Source organism: Saccostrea cucullata, unplaced genomic scaffold (assembly GCF_032062105.1).
Source record: "Saccostrea cucullata isolate Sc308-1 unplaced genomic scaffold, CSIRO_AGI_Scuc_v1 ctg426, whole genome shotgun sequence".
Lineage (NCBI taxonomy): Eukaryota > Metazoa > Mollusca > Bivalvia > Ostreida > Ostreidae > Saccostrea > Saccostrea cuccullata.
The window spans coordinates 232,074-249,984 of NW_026930434.1; the positions used below are offsets into that span (position 1 = coordinate 232,074).

General features: G+C 33.4%; 1 protein-coding gene across 1 annotated transcript; it reads right to left on the bottom strand.

Moving 5' to 3' along the window:
- Positions 1-1,363: 1,363 nt before the first annotated feature.
- LOC134228565 (Na(+)/H(+) exchange regulatory cofactor NHE-RF1-like) lies at positions 1,364-16,762 on the bottom strand. Its single transcript, XM_062710225.1, has 4 exons — positions 16,261-16,762; positions 8,661-9,263; positions 3,700-3,743; positions 1,364-3,478 (listed from the first exon to the last, which is right to left on the bottom strand). The coding sequence occupies exons 1-4, from the start codon at positions 16,631-16,633 to the stop codon at positions 3,272-3,274; spliced, it is 1,227 nt and encodes a 408-aa protein (XP_062566209.1). The 5' UTR covers positions 16,634-16,762; the 3' UTR covers positions 1,364-3,271.
- Between the last annotated feature and the right edge of the window lie 1,149 nt (positions 16,763-17,911).

Consider the following 17,911-nt stretch of genomic DNA (forward strand, 5'->3'; position numbering starts at 1 on the left):
TTTCCACTAATACAGTATTTTTAATACATGTACCTGGTAAAAGTTGGAACAAAATAGTTTTATAAGAGTGCCACTTAAGAGAAATACAGAGTTGGTGGATCTAAATATTTGACTTTTTTTTTAAATAAAGGTGTTGGATGAAACATAGTGAACACATCCCAGTGAAAACCTAATAGCTGCAGTCTACTACAAGCAAATATCCCGTGGTCCTGATCGATTTAAGATTGTTCCTACAACAGGGGCTCTCTGTCAATATTTAACAGGTGTAATATAATAACCTGTTTACTACGCTCTATTAGGAGTAGAAATTAGAATCCTGTCCACTGAATAATGGAATACAACTGGAGTAATTCAAAGGAAAATCTGAACTCTTGTTAATTAAACATCTCAGAATTGTGTCCCCATCTATTGACTGCGTCCTACTAGATCTTTTTTCTTTATCCCCTCCCCCCCCACCTACCAACAACCAGCTTAATTAACTTTTTTAGCCAAATCATTTTTTGATTGATCATCTCCACTACGGGCTAAGTGTGAGGTATTTGTACATCATAATTTGATGACACTAACATATCAATTCATTAAAATAAGGATGTTTCAATCTTAATGAAATGTTTTACAATATGTGAATCACCAATACCCATCATCATCATAATTTTGAACACCCACATTCTCCGATTTTAAACAAAATAAGAATTTTAATGGGCCTTTTGTCTTTCAATGTGGTGTGCTTTTTTACTTTTTAGTAAGATTTTTTAAAAACATGAAATAAAATCATTAAAGCTGAACACTTCTCATAAATAGGCACTGTCAGACGGGTATATAAACCGTTCGCTTTCGTTACACCCGATTGCACACTCGAAACTCGTGGCCGACATGTAGTACTCCTATCGTGGTCTTAGATTTTTTGCATTTATTTCTTGTTTTTAGGTGCATTTTCTGTTTGTAAATAATGTATGGACCTGCATTTTCCATACTGCATTTTTGATACGGAAAAAATGCGTAAAATTTGATAATTTCATCGATATTGAGTAGTACGCTTTGTAAGATGTACGTATACACTCGTCGGATCTCTATACTGAAATACATTGAACTGACTAGCGATCTGCTCCTTATATACGAGTTGTAGGGAGAGCGTTGAAGAACGGGAAATATGGCGGACTATGCCTATTTACGAGTAGTGTTCAGCTTTAAGCTAAGCATTAAGAAAACAATTCAAGGAAGTCGAAATCCAGGAGGAGGAAATACTCAGTACTGCAACACATATAGATGATCTTTAAACTGAAGTCTAAAGTACTTTTATCATGCTGAACAGTTCAAAATGCAGTGGGTTTTTTTCAGGAAAGAAATATTCAAAACAACTCCATTTTGATTGTTTATATTTTATTTTACCAAAATATAAGTCCTGGAGTAAATGAATAATACATATTAGAATTCCATGAACACTTCTATGATGAAGCACTCAGGTAAACAGAATGTATATGGAATAATATGTGACAAAGATATAATAGTGAAACACACACACTCCTATACATATATATTGTAATGAAAACAAAATTGCAGTGTGAAACAATTCTTCTCAAGACCAGTACCAACTGAATGATTTCTCTATTTCTTAGGAAGACCTCTCATTCTCTTTATGTGTTAACTATCAAAAGGTCCCAAGCACGTTAATTCTTTTTTTATAAACAGAAAGGTTGAGGCTACAATGCTTCTTTTTACGTTACATGGGGAATGCTTAAGACTTTGGTAATCACAGTCAATTTTCACAACAAATATTTAGCTTGAATAAGACAATTATTGCATTTTTCTTTTTGCCAAAATCAATGACAAGGGTTTATTACATGCATGTGTTTAGATTTTTTGGAATGTACATGTTCTAAAAAAAAAAACTAAATACAGTGCATATTTGAATAATTTTCTCTGCCCCTTAAACATTAACATTTCAACAAAAACAAACATTTAACACCATGAGACAAAATGTTGAGATATTAATAGCACAAAATGTGAATACATTTCAATATACAAGTGATACACTGATGCTGCAAGGCTTAAACCAATTGGGGAAAAAAATACACAGAATATGAAAATAATCCTCTGTTGAATTGGAATAAATGGGTTACCAAAGTTAGACTGATATAAATGCAGTGCTTTACAAATGGAATCTTTTGAAACATTGAAATTGCTTCATTGCTACAAGACTGTTTTAATCTTGGCAAAAAACGGAACTAACTGAATCAGTAAAGAATTGTTCCAAGTAGACATTTATTATCTAATGCGTAACTACTACTGTGTCAACTTTCTGAGAAACTAATCATTGGTTTAATCAGTGCATTCAAAAGAAATGAACACATTTTCTGCTAAAGGAAAATTCTCCACTTTGTATCAGCCTTCAAATACCCACGTGAACTTACGTCATTTAAAAATCTCCTAGTATGTATAAATAATTATAGCAGTTCATCACCAATCCTAAAACTATAATAGGCACTGGAAAAAGAAAGAAGGAATCCAATACATGGACATATTTGATTTGTCTTTTATGGCAAGAAAGACACATGAGAGAATTCTTCAGAACTAATTCAATAACCTTTTAAATGAGATGATTAGAAAAACTAAGTCCCATTTCTTTTTAACACATTGCTTTATTTCTGTTGGGAATGTTGATCATTTCACAAACATATATAGACTCAACATGAATTTTGAGTGGCCAAAAAATAAGTGCAGTGCATTAACACACTGAGCAGGAAAGTTATCTTGAACATGTACAATGTTGTTTTGTGAGTAAGGTGTCTATTTTAGCAAAATTGGAGTCCAATAGGTTTTTTTTTAAAAATATAATTTACAAACCTTCTTCTGTATTTTCCAAATAATTACATTCAACAAATGACAAGTGAGTTAAAAATTTATCAATGAAGCTACTGGAATGTTTGCATGAAAAGCAACTGATACAATTCTACACAAAATGTTTCAGATGATTATAGCTTATTAATGAAAAATTAAGCCATGACTGTTGTAGAAATAGAATCCCCATGTAGATTGATATTAACAAAGACACCTGCTCTCTTTATTTACAGTGTCTGATGAAACATACTATTTTTCTCCTTCAGAACAACACTATATTCTTACCATGGCAAATTTTCAAATCACAGTGTGCCATATATATCCACGCATATGTCTGCATTGTAAATACACCGAATGCTTTATGCATAATATACACCATATATCTCTTTAAACAAAAATTAACATAATATCTAAATGCACATGGAAATGGGCCTCACATTTTCTGCAGCATGTTGACTTTGGTTGCGAAATCCATTTGTCTACTCTTTTTGGGGTCCTGTTTCCTCTTGTTTGCTAGGTATTCCCTCATCTCCTTAGCCGACATTCCCATCATTGGGTCACTGGAATTGGATGCGGTGCCGTTGGCAACAAGTTGGGGGGCCTGGTTAGCAGGTTTAGAGGCCAATGGAGCCGGTGATTCCTGTCAAAGAATTTCAAAGTTAGCACACCTCCCAAATATAGTAAAATTAGCATGTAGTACAGGATTTTTTTTTTAATTCACATATAAATTCACGATATATAATACTGATAGCGACAAGATATATCAACATATTGACATTCTTTCAATGTATGTGTGTGTACCTGTTGGATGTACAAGTACCAGTTAGTGTTTTAGAAGTTTATACGCTTGTCCATACTTACTGATGTCCCATTGACTGGAGTAGGGGTTGGAGCTGGCGCTGAACCTGGAACAAAAAATTAAAGTGTTTAATTTTATATTCATGTGAATAACACTCAAGACACATATATAAAATTAATCAAAAAATACATTAAAAAATTTAAAGCCTAACATCTAAAATTAAGTTAAATTGTGTCACAGAAAGAGCTGAACACCCTCAGGTTCAAAGCTGGAATTTATCCGCTTAGGACCATTAGTCTGTAAGTTTGGTATGGATATCCCAAGAGAGATCTATACCAATGACAGTAACAAACCAAACTTAGGTCTACAGACAATGTAGTATTCCATTTGTATAATGTCTCTTAAACTTCTTTGCAGGGGGGGTGTTACAATTTCATCCTTAAAACCTTCACTTATTCATTTCAGCAGAACAGGTTAATCATAATATTACCTTCCATTGCTTAGCAGATACAGAGGGGTAAAATACTGTTTTTTTCTGATAAATGAAAGAAAATTGAGATCAGTTCCCAGGGAATAATTAGATGTATTACCTACGGTTTTACCCATATATAACTACATTTATGGCATTGCCAAGTACAAGCTTCATCCGATGAATAAAGGTACATCAACAGACCATGTACGTACTGTAAGCAAATGTTGTGACTTATTGAAATGGCAAGAACAGATGCCAGGCTTGTTAAACAAGTATATGATATACTTTTCCCTAGAGGAAAGTGAAATTAAATCTTGTTTTTCCTTCCTTGCAGTGTCTATATATTAAAATCTATTAATATAATTCTTCACATTTCCTACGAGCCTGATTGCAATGTTTATTGTACATCTGAATAGCATTAGCATTATACTGGGATATGCACTAAGGATATGGTTACAGTAGAATATCATAAAAGTAAAACATGCTCATAAATAATGAAATGTAATGCTGGATGAACAATTTTGCTTCATTTTAAATTTTAGATATTTGTATGACTAACAGACAAAATCTGCAATATGTATGTTGTAACAACTGTTCATAACACAAGTTGGGGACAAATTCCTTGCCTCTTCTCTGCCTAAAGGACTTTAATTTGCAACTCATTTCCATTTGACATCATTTGTAATTAAAATTAGAAGAGCAACAGGTTTCAAAATTTTGACATATACACTAAAAAACAGCTGGTAATTTCAATATATTCTGGCCATATCTTTAAAATAATGTTTCTTTGCATTCTTCCGACTTGGAGTAAAAGAATTGGGTCTGTATGTAGGTTGACAAATATTTTTTTCCTTCGAAAATGTTAACCATATGCCAGGATGTGAAAATTCCGGACTGTAAGGGGAAAAAATCCCAGGACTTTGGGAAAGTTTTTAAATTGGTCCATTTTTAACCTGAGCCAGGCAACAATTTCTTTATAGATCGTCTCACAACACTCTCCTTAGAAACAAACACGTTTCTACAGATCTTCACAGGAAATTGTGATTTTACATACGTATTATCTGTGTGTAAGTGAAAAATCACAGAAGATGTCCATTATCAGATAGCTATATAGAGGTGCCCATTGTTTTGGAGAGGATTTGATAACGTGATAATGAGTACTGATTACTAACTGGTACCACAGGTCAAGTCTACCGTCACCCATACTCAGTGACAAATTCTGCACTGTCAAACACAGACATTTTTATGCTTCTCAGTTTGCAGAAATCTGTTGTTTATGCACAGACACATGATACAGAGTTTACAGACCATAAAATGATCCTAAGGGACCTGCATCACCATAAAGTACAAGGGTAACAACTAACATTAAACCTAAAACATGCAAATAGACGTGTACGATAAAACTACTGTGGTAAATAGTTACGCAGCTTTTTTATAAATATTTTCTAGCTTATTTTATAAGAATCTCTGGTACTCTTTTTTAATTATTCAAGAAGCATGATAAGGGTCCACTTCCTAAAATCCTTTAATAATGTTAATTTCTAAACTTATAATTTAAAGAAATATTGGACTATACAACTATGATTGACAATATTTAATCACTTTTTTCTAGCAATGATTTATCTAATTTCTAAATTGTACAGGGTTTACATTGTTTATCCTCAAACTTTACAAATGACAAGCATTTACTATGAGATTGGGATGTAGCCTATATTGTCATCAATGTTTTATCTATTTATCTGATCAAACTTGGAATTTCCAATACTTATACACAATTTTCAAAAAATGATTTGGTTAATTAAGGAAGTTTATAAAAAATAAAAAATCACTGTCTAGTTCTAGCAGATGAATTAAGTAGGGAAGTGCCAATACATAATATCATTAAACAAGAGGCCCATGGGCCACATCGCTCACCTGAGCACTAAAGGTAGGAAAAAGTAGAAAATGGCTTTTTATTGTAAAGTTTAAATCCAAAAGTAGTCCCATGACCAATCATGGATTTGCTTTTTTTTAGAAAATGATTTTTAAAGAATCTTTATCTTTAAAAACTTTGGTCGGCCATTTTGGCCCCGCCTACCCCTGGGGGTCATGATTTGAACAAATTTGAATCTACAATACTTGAGCATGCTTCCATATATAAATTATAATATGATGAATTATGGCTTTGTCATTCTTGAGAAGAAGATTTTTAGAGAATTTTCCTATATATTTCTATGTAAAACTTTGGTCGGCCATTTTGGCCCCGCTCTACCCCCGGGGGTCATGATTTGAACAAACTTGAATCTACACTACCTGAGCATGCTTCCATATAGATATGATGAATTATGGCTTTGTCATTCTTGAGAAGAAGATTTTTAAAGAATTTTCCTATATATTTCTATGAAAAACTTTGGTCGGCCATTTTGGCCCCGCTCTACCCCCGGGGATCATGATTTGAACAATCTTGAATCTACACTACCTGAGCATGCTCCCATATAAATATGATGAATTATGGCTTTGTCATTCTTGAGAAGAAGATTTTTAAAGAATTTTCCTATATATTTCTATGTAAAACTTTGGTCGGCCATTTTGGCCCCGCTCTACCCCCGGGGGTCATGATTTGAACAAATTTGAATCTACACTACCTGAACATGCTTCCATATAAATATCATGAATTATTGCTTTGACATTCTTGAGAAGAAATTTTTTAAAGAATTTTCCTATATATTTCTATGTAAAAGTTTGGTCGGCCATTTTGGCCCCGCCCTACCCCGGGGGGTCATGATTTGAACAAATTTGAATCTACACTACCTGAACATGCTTCCATATAAATATCATGAATTATGGCTTTGTCATTCTTGAGAAGAAGATTTTTAAAGAATTTTCCTATATATTTCTATGTAAAACTTTAGTCGGCCATTTTGGCCCCGCTCTACCCCCGGGGATCATGATTCGAACAAACTTGAATCTACACTACCTGAGCATGCTTCCATATAAATATGATGAATTATGGCTTTGTCATTCTTGAGAAGAAGATTTTTAAAGAATTTTCCTATATATTTCTATGTAAAACTTTGGTCGGCCATTTTGGCCCCGCTCTACCCCCGGGGGTCAGGATTTGAACAAACTTGAATCTACACTACCTGAGCATGCTTCCATATAAATATCATGAATTATGGCTTTGTCATTCTTGGGAAGAAAATTTTTAAAGAATTTTCCTATATATTTCTATGTAAAAGTTTGGTCGGCCATTTTGGCCCCGCCCTACCCCCGGGGGTGATGATTTGAACAAACTTGAATCTACACTACCTGAGCATGCTTCCATATAAATATGATGAATTATGGCTATGTCATTCTTGAGAAGAAGATTTTTAAAGAATTTTCCTATATATTTCTATGTAAAACTTTGGTCGGCCATTTTGGCCCCGCCCTACCCCCGGGGGCCATGATTTGAACAAACTTGAATCTACACTACCTGAGCATGCTTCCACATAAATATCATGAATTATGGCTTTGTCATTCTTGGGAAGAAGATTTTTAAAGAATTTTCCTATATATTTCTATGTAAAAGTTTGGTCGGCCATTTTGGCCCCGCCCTACCCCGGGGGTCATGATTTGAACAAATTTGAATCTACACTACCTGAGGATGTTTCCCCATAAGTTTCATCTTTCCTGGCACAGTGGTTCTTGAGAAGAAGATTTTTAAAATATGCCACCAAATTTTCATTAATACCCAATTATCTCCCCTTGAATGAGGGCGTGGCCCTTCATTTGAACAAACTTGAATCCCCTTCACCCAAGGATACTTTGTGGCAAGTTTGGTTGAAATTGGCCCAGCGGTTCTTGAGAAGAAGTCGAAAATGTGAAAAGTTTACAGACAGACAGACAGACGGACAGCTAGACGGACAGACAGACGGACGCCGGACAAAATGTGATCAGAAAAGCTCACTTGAGCCTTCGGCTCAGGTGAGCTAAAAACCAACGATAATATATATTGTAATTTTTTTTTAACCATGTTTTACACTACTGCATGGGTATTCATGGAAAGCTAACAGTAAGTTTCTACATTAACACAAAATTCAGCATTTTAAATTATCTCAGTCTAATTAAAATTAGATGTTAGATCCGCTCGCATACTCATCTAACAACATCCCATAGAGGGTCGTGTCAGAGGTCAAATTCGGAACAACTCTAGACATATTCGCTTCACCAATATTCAATGTTTTTGCAGGCGACAATTTGATTGGTTGATAGAATTTGACCTCTGACGTGACCCTCTACTGGATGTTGTTATATGTTAGTGTAGCGAGTATGTGAGCAGATCTAACATCTAATTTTAATTCGATTGAAATTATCTGCAAGTGTTTTCGAAAAAGAAACCACTGGGACAGACAGTGAGACAGAGGGGGCATTAAACTTGAAAAATCATACTTAATCAAAATTTTAAAAAATAACATCTGATACACTATATTCCATAATGAATTTTGACCTCCTGATCCAAAATCTTAAATACCTTATCATACATAATCAGTATTTTTCAATACATGTATGTAAAATAAAAAATTTTCTTACCTCCCCTGGCAGGATTTGATAGTGGGGTGACCATGGGTGATGAATTGCTAATGGATATTCCATTCTTTTTGAAGTAAGCATCACTTTCAGGATCCACAACTAACAATTTGGTTTCATTCCCTCCTGCCTTGACTCTCTCTATCACTTGCCTATGGCTCTCAGATTCAATATTTGCACCATTGACTTCAATAATCCTATCTCCTTCTTGTAGGCCTGCTGCCTGGGCAGGGGATCCGTCATCTATGGTTCCGATAAACTGACCTGGTCTGTCCCGCTCTGCATGGAGATTGAACCCGTATCCCTGGAAGTCGGGCCATTTAGTTACGTGACAAAGTCTAGCGATATATTTACTATCTGGCTCCGTATTGGTGACACTATTGACTGTAATCACAGTTGCCTCTGGTTCACTGGGTTCCTCATTTTCTTTGTTGGTTTCTGGTTCAGGAGAGGGCTCCCTCTCTGGTTCGGGTGAAGGCTCCCTCGGTGGTTCTGGTGTTGGTTCGCGTTCTGGTTCAGGCGAGGGCTCTCTCTCTGGTTCAGGGGATGGTTCTCTTTCCGGTGAAGGTTCCCTGGCCTCCTGGGGCTCAGGCGTAGGTTCAGGTTCTGAAATCATATTTAAAAAGGTATAAATTTCCTTCCAACCTAAAAACACAGATTTGCACAGGTTCTAATGCTATGCATCTGAACAGAACAAATAACAATCTCCGAGTGTCTATTCCATCATTGATAGACAGGCAGTGTTTCTGGGAAAGGTTGTGGAATGATATTGTGGTCACTTGTAATAGTAGACAGTCAACATTTATTCATCGATACAAATGATATAAATGACTTTTACTGGCACATTTTTGACTAATATACTAATTCCTGACTTGGAATACAAAGGAGGCTTGCAAGAAATGCTGGCAAAGTATTAAGGAAAGAATAACAACCAAGGAAAACTTCCTACCAAGAGGTACTCACTCATAGGGTATGTACATGTTCTTTTAAATATATTAAGACTGCTTCAATTAATCAGAACGACCAAAAAACCTTCAACAATTTTCTGAATTAACAAAATTAAGTGTATCTATCGGTCTATAATGCATTTTTACCACAGAGAATAAAAATTCGAATTATATGTGCATTCAATATAGGAGGATTTACAAAATTCCCAATATCTTACTTAATATTAGTGATGAAAATAGACATGATTATAGTCTTGTTTTTCTGCCAAAGGAGCAAATAATAAAGGTTTTAAAAATTCATAAAATTTGAATAATCAAAAATCACAATTGAAGGCATGAAATAAAAATATTGGTTCGTATTTACATGTTGAATACCAGGTTACACTGTATGCCAATACTAGTTTTATGAGTTATTGTTCCTTGCCCAGGGATGTGTATCAGACTTGACCTACTCAATGGTGTACTACTTTTGAGTTTGCCTTATAAAGCTAATCAGAAAGTGCATAAGCCTATGTGTTATGATTCATATAGAATAGTGTTATCTTGGATAAACAGTTCTATAATTCACAGATTTGGCAAAGTCAAAAAGACAACAGTGTGCTTGGTTAAAATGGAATGCATTTTTATCTCGTACAATTTTCTTGGGTTGCAAGCCCCTTATATCATCATTTTAAAAATTTTAGAGGGTAAATAAATGTACCAAAATTACCTATCTTAATTCTTTACAAAATTATAAGGTAAACCCTGACAAGTTTTTCCCCTTTAAATCTTGAGATTTTTGGGCTGCAATTTTACCTTGAAATTAGCTAATTAATGTAATATTTTAATGGAACTTTTAAAGTAGACATACCTATGTCAATAAAATTCTCAACTGGACTCTTACCATTGAGACAAGGAAGTTTCACTCAGTTATGTTTTGGTTGCATTAGTTTGTTAAAACACTAATGTTTACCAGTACAAATATTTAACACTAAATGGTAACAACACTCTCAGCATCAAACATCAACAGCAATTTATTTTTTCCCCATTTGTCAATATAAATCCACATCATAATTAATTGTTTATACATGATAGTAAGCAGGGAGTCTCAAGATTCTGAAAGTTTACATGAAAACCAAGGAAGTGTGTGCAAATTAGGCAAAATAGAACTCAACATAGGAACTACAGAACAATGAATGAGGTTCAAAGACCCTAAATGATCATTTGCACATTGCATAATCTGTGATGTTTAATAAATGAAAATATTAAAAAGGTCTGATCATCAAAACACCGACAATTTTCACTTCAAAGTGTCGGGTGCTTATCAAAGGAACAATTGCTATCTATTTTTTGGTCAGTCATGTCCCTGATTTGAACATACAACCCTCTGATCACAAAACAAGCTCTCTATCGACTCAGCTTAGTGAGCTACTGTGACAGTAAAACTTTTTTAGTAGATATTGTCAAAGTTCTTGCACAACTGATACTTATGCATTTCTTGTGACTTATTTGTTACACAAATTCTTCACTTTTTTGCAAATGCATATGATAAGGAGGAAAATGTGAAAGCAATGGGAATTTTCATCTTGAACCATGCAGACAAAAATTACATTATTCTTCATACAAATATAAGGTTTTTATGCCTCTGTAATCAAAGATTTTGCCTGGTCCGTCCATCTGTTTGTCCGCAAAAACTTTAACCATGCCCATAACTTTTGAATGAGTGGGGCTATAGCTTTCATTTTTAACTTGTGACAAGACCTTTCACAAGATTACCAGTGATTACATTGGTTACAAATTTGACATCACTGCCATGAAAAAGGAGATACAGCTTTTAAAAATTGGATGAAAACCTTAGGAGCTCACAACCAATAAAGTCAATAGAAATCACTCTATTGACCAAGCCATGTGGCACTACTTTCGTTTTCGATCATCGCGGGAAACCCACTATTAACCTATAGTTTAAACCATGTCATCAAACATTAACCTTATTAGTTATAGACATAACTTTTGAATAGTTGATGGAAGGGCTTTCATACTTCACATGTGTATTCATTGTGACAAGACCAATATTTTTTTACCTTTTGACCTTGACCTTAGAGTTTTACCCACTTTTAAAAAACTTAAATCTTGACCACATCTTTTGAACAGTTAGTACTAGGGCTTTCATATTTCACAGGTTTATTTCTATGACAAGACCTTCCTTTGGATACCAACATTTTCTACCTTGACCTTGGAGTTTGACTTGCAGTTGAGAAACTTCAAAACTCGTCATATAAGCTGCCATTTGGGGGCATCAGTGTTTCACACATTTTGTTTTTTAAGGTTTGAAAACCTGTACCTGACGGCTAATACTTCCAAGAATTATACAAAATTTGCATGGATTGTACAAAAATTCAAAATTTCAATCACAGTACCTTTAAAATTTCAGATACAATAAAATTCCTTGCATACAAATGATTAACTGCAACCTTGTGGTTCTTATTTGAAAAGGTCACTTCTATGCTTTTCTTTGTTAAAAAAATCATCTTTTTTTTCATGACTTTTTTACATTATAAATATACTTATATAATTCCTTGATCATGGTGATTGAGAAAACTTATATTTATGACACAAAATTCTTTTCATATGAAAAAAAATTTGTGGACCAAATTTCTGAAGAATAACTTTTATTTTAAACTATTTAATGATTTCCCCTTTAAGAGATCAAGATCAAATTTTTAAATTTAAAAATTCCCTTTATACAGGGATTGATCTAAAAGTAAAAAGCACACAATGTTACTTTTTTTATATATCATTCATTCAATTGAAGCATAAAAATTTTTTTAGTTTCACTGACATTACAAACATTTGTAACTTTTGAAACAAAAACATGCTTATATTCATATGGGGATAGCTTTGATCAAATACATACAGAAAACATAGCTCTCTTTATGAAGCAAAAATTTGCTATAATTTTTTTTTTTGTAGACCAAATTTCTCCCCAGCTTTAAAAATGGTATTTAATAATAAATCATACTTTTATTTAAAACGCTAACAAATGGCTATTTTGGTTAAATGAATAAACTGACATTACAAAACTATATATATACAGGACTGTTTCAGACCATTAAAAGGTAAATAAAATTTAGTAAAGTATCAAAAATAGTTTAATATATAATTTATTATAGGATACAATTCTAAAAGCCAGAGAAAGTTTAAACTACACAAAATAAATACCTAGAGAAGCAACCAAAAATCAAGCACACAATGTGGATCTAGAGTGCAATTTTTATATATCAGTTCATTCAGTGGACCAAAAAATATAGAAACAACTCAATACTTTTTACAATAGGACATAAAAAATTTTGATAGTGTATTTTTTTTTTGTCCGTTTCATATATGGTTACAAAAAATCTCAATTTTTGACTTTTTTGTTCAGTTTTTGAATATTTATCAAATCATTCAGGTTTTTAGCATTAATACAACAAGCTACATAATATTATTAAAATCTGTAGAATTAACATCAACAGTCAGTTTATTCTAATTAATTCCTTGTCAATTTGGCAGAATTTGCAAATTTAAAGCGAGATAATGCAAGTTACCTGGTCTGTATCCCCCCGTCAATCAAATAAATTAAGGTCCATCAGTGAAAATGATTGACATTTACTTCTTTGTATATCTCTTTCACCTTGTTTGACACGTGTGGCCAACATCAAATTAACTTTGGTTTTCATTTACCGCTAAATCACCATCGCAATAATTTGATCAAATACTTGATTATAATTGATTATAATTATCTGTATTACAAACATTGAAAAATGAAAATGTTCTCATAGTGTTTCAATAAAATAAATCAAGATTGTGTAATTTTTTTCCTAATGAAAAGTGTATAGGTGACTGAAATCTTGTTTTCACTCGTAAAACGATCATTCTTGTTTTGAGATGCGGCGAAAAAATTATTATTAAAATAAAGGAGAAAATAAACTGGTAACTTAAAATGGATACTTGAAAACAAAATGTCTGATTAACTGGACAATAGGACTTTTTTATAAAAACAATTCACAAGGTCACAGGTGTTAAAAATAGTTTTGAAAGAAATACAGAAGTTAGCAATAAATCAATATTTTGTTTTAAGTTTTTTAATTATAATCTCAATTTTCGATAAATTACAAGCATTTGTATTATGACCATCGTTATGGCGAAAAAAAATACTCAATTTTTACAAACGGGAAGCAACTGTTTTTTTTGTGCTACAATACTTACGATAATTATTAATAGTATTTAAGTTTTTGAAAGGGACAGGGAATTTTACTGTTGAATTTATCAACCGGTATTTCATTTTTTTCGAACTCGATCAAGTCATTGCTTGTGACGAACAATAATACAACAAGCTGCTGATATTAATATTGAAATTAAAATTTATGATCATTTATTATTACTAGTGATATTTTTTATCCCAGTCAGATCTACTAATTTTATGATGAACAGTGGGCCAGCAAACTGTGATTAACTTCCTGTGTATACTGTTTGTGTATAGAGAACTTGGCAGAATTTGCAAATCAGTTAAGACACCTGCATGGTGCAGTGGTTAGAGTGTTTGCTCTCAAGTCACAGAATTAATTCTGTAACATTGCAAGTTTGAATCCCACTGCAGGACATGAGAGACTGGTCTTTACAAAAGAACTAAGACCAACATTTATTCTGCTTATAACTTTCTTAATTGGATGAAATTGAAAATGATTTATAATTTTTTCACAGTAGGATAGCTTGCATTAATTTGAAAAATTTGAATCTCTAGAGTATTTGCTTACTTTTCCTCTGAATTCTAATTGTAGATGTACTTATCTAATCAACTACATTGTATATTCAACATGAACATGAATGCCTTTTATTATTAAAATTTTTTTTAAAAACTTTATTTTTAATTTCATGCATTCACGTATTATGGTTCCGAATGCATGTTTAATAAAAATTAAAGCCACAATTCCCACCTGTACAGTTTTCAAGAATGACTTATGAGACACCCCTCATAACCCTCTCACATGTCAGTGGAACCTAGGGCTGACATCCAGACTATATACCAGTAATTTCTACAGGATTGTTAGAATCATTAGGTAACTAAATACATGTATGTTCAATTTATCTAGTGTGTAAAAATTTTCTACATAACTATAAAACTATAAATTAATTTTTTCTATAGAGTGTCACAAATTTAGTGAATACAAAATAATATGTACAATTAATCTAACAGGAAATGTTTGCTAAATATACTTTCCTTACAACTTAAAAATTTAAGGTTTCCCTATAAAATATGACACGCTATAAAACTATAAACTGAATCAAGTTACATACGTCTGGCTTACTTCAGAGTGTCACAAATTTAGTGAACACAAAATAATACAATTAATCTAACAGGAAATGTTAGCTCTTTTATCAAATATAATACACTCGGGGAATAGTTCCCTGTCGCGGGTTTGATAAAAGAGCTATCCCACTCACAACCATTGGATAAGTGTATACTATTATTTAAGTTCTTCCTCTATTGTACGTGCCATACGACAAACCCCTGCCCATCATAATGACTCTATCAGTTATTTCAAAGTGTATAGTATCTCCTTTCATAATTCAGACATGTCAACAATTGAAAAGCTTGCCGAGTTTTTAAAACGTCTTTACAATATACAGCTTCATTGAGAGACGTGGGATGGGCGTTATCTGGGAGACTTTAATCCAGTTTGGGGTACAATTTTTAGCCGTGTACAGACTTGTCTTCTTCTTATCAATCACTCCCCCTGACCTTTTTATCTATTCTATGTAAGCTGTCCTAATAGTTAACGAGTGCAATTCTTAGGTATATTTATCAATAATAAGATTAAATTCTACCTACATGTATTACCTGCATATAGAAAAGGTAGATGCGAGTGAGAGAAATTCTGGGAGGTAGAATTTACTCTGCAACTTTTGTCAATCAAGAATTCTCGTGAGAACATTATATATGCCCTCTGTTATTTTCAATTTTCATTATATACTTCTGTGGTTTTACTCTTATTTTTAAATATCCAAGTGTAATTTGTGTAAAGAATTTCAAATAATTATAAAACTTCTGTAATCTGTAGGAATTAATTGACTGGAAAAAATTGGATACAGGATATTTTACAAATGTTGAAAAACTTTAACTTTTAAATCATATAGATCTATATGACATCTATGTGATCTAGCATTTAATACTGACATTTTTCTTCTGTCTTTGAACAGTCTTTAATATAAAGTGCCTTCTCACATGAAAACAGAGGGGAGATTATGTCACACCTGAATGCCCATCAAAGAAAATTTATACAAATATTCACTACGAATGTCTTATTTAAAAGGCATCACAGATCTGTCATATCCTGCACTGCTGAACACTCTGAAACACGCCAAGGAATATGGGACCATTCTCCACACCTGCGTGCCACCACATAAATTCATTTTATGCAAAGTAAATGATTCCTGTTCTACGAAAACCTTGGTATTTAAAAATAAAAACAGCCCTGATGGTTTAATGTGAGAGGTTGAAATAAAATTGGAAATAAAATTGTGTGTAAGAGAGAAAATGAGAGAGATGTGTTTTTTACACAGCACTCAGTGACATCTTTGGAAGCCACTCCTACAAATTAGTTGCCCCCAAGGACAATGTAGAATATCCTCATTAATACCTGCTGAATTTTCCTGGCTTTCACCTCTCTCCGCACTTATTTTGACAACTTCAGGAAGATCACTCCTCACAATTTGTTTAATGTCTTTATAATAAGAGTCCGTTTCCTGATCCACCACTAAAAGATTTACTTCGTCACCAAGCGACTTGATCCGCCCCACAACTTGCTGGTGGTTTTCGTTACCTATATTAGTTCCATTAATTTCAACGATTCGGTCCCCTTCCCTTAGACCCGCAGCTTCTGCTGGGGACCCCTCGTCCACTTTCCCTATGAATTGTCCCGCTTTACCTCTCTCGGCATGCAAGTTAAATCCATACCCCTGAAAGTCGGGCCATTTTACCAAATGACACAATCTAGGCTTGTGATCAGCCATGACTTATTTGATCAAAAATATATAAATCCACTTAAAAAAAGTTCACACTTTTTCCGTAACGGGCACCTGCAAGTTGACACTAAACATCAAGCGAAGAAAATGGCGTCGATCTATGTGGACACGTGATTAGAGTTAACCAATGACGAAAGCTAGTTGAGATTTCAGACAGGTATTCACAGGTATATATCAAAAGAGCATTTCGCCATAGGTGCAATTTAAAAAAAAGTGTGACACTTTTTCACATTCATTTTCGATAAACATTTTGATACAAATCTTGGCCACAGAGAGCTAATCAAGTGAGACAAATGGACGTTATTTATAAATTGACATTTCAATTTTCGCAATTTAACTAATCCTAATCGTGGAACTATGTGTACTGGTTTAATTGCAGAACTTGTGTGCTGTAATGTAAAAAATTGTTAATGTACACATGTATGTGAACATTCTTAACGTAGACAAATCCAATAAACAATGATAAATCAATATACGTACAGTAACAATGCATAGCCGCTAGCGAAGGGAAAATAGCAATATCTTATTTACTTACTTTATGATAAGAAGGATCTAAGTGAAATATACACACCTATAATAGTACATAGGTCTTGAATAATGATGATGTTAACGATGGTCAAATATTTAATTATTTCCAAAAAAAAATGCTATCAGAGCTATACATATAGAATGGGGGGGGGGGCAATGTCTGCATGATGTTCACACTATATAGGGATTCTTAGTCAATTTAAAAGTTAAAAACTACCGTAAATTAGTGAAGTAACCGAAAATCACCATGGATCTATCCCCAGGAACAACAGACTCTTCGTCAGTTTAATGAAAAAAAGTAAATTAAATATTTATTTGTTAATTGACAAACCAAGGGTGTCAATGGACATTTACGATTCTATCGGTATAAACTACTACATTATATAAAGTACACTATAAAATATAAATAAATTCTACAACTGGAATTATAAAGTAATAAAAGCACCATTGCTTTACACATAGACATAAATAATGGGTTGAATACATGAAGTGCATGGGTACCAGCGATCGAACGATGTCTGTGCACAGACTATCTGAATGGCAAACATTTACTGTTGCAGTATTCAAGACACTCATTCAAATTCAAAAGTTATATAGGAAGGAAGCAAAAATGTCCATTACAAATAATCATGTACATTAATTACACAAAAAGATGAAAAAAGCAGCTTATCCTCGAGAAGAGACCCCCTAATCCGAAAACCGTTAATATACATGCGTGGGTGGGTGGGGGTGTCCTTA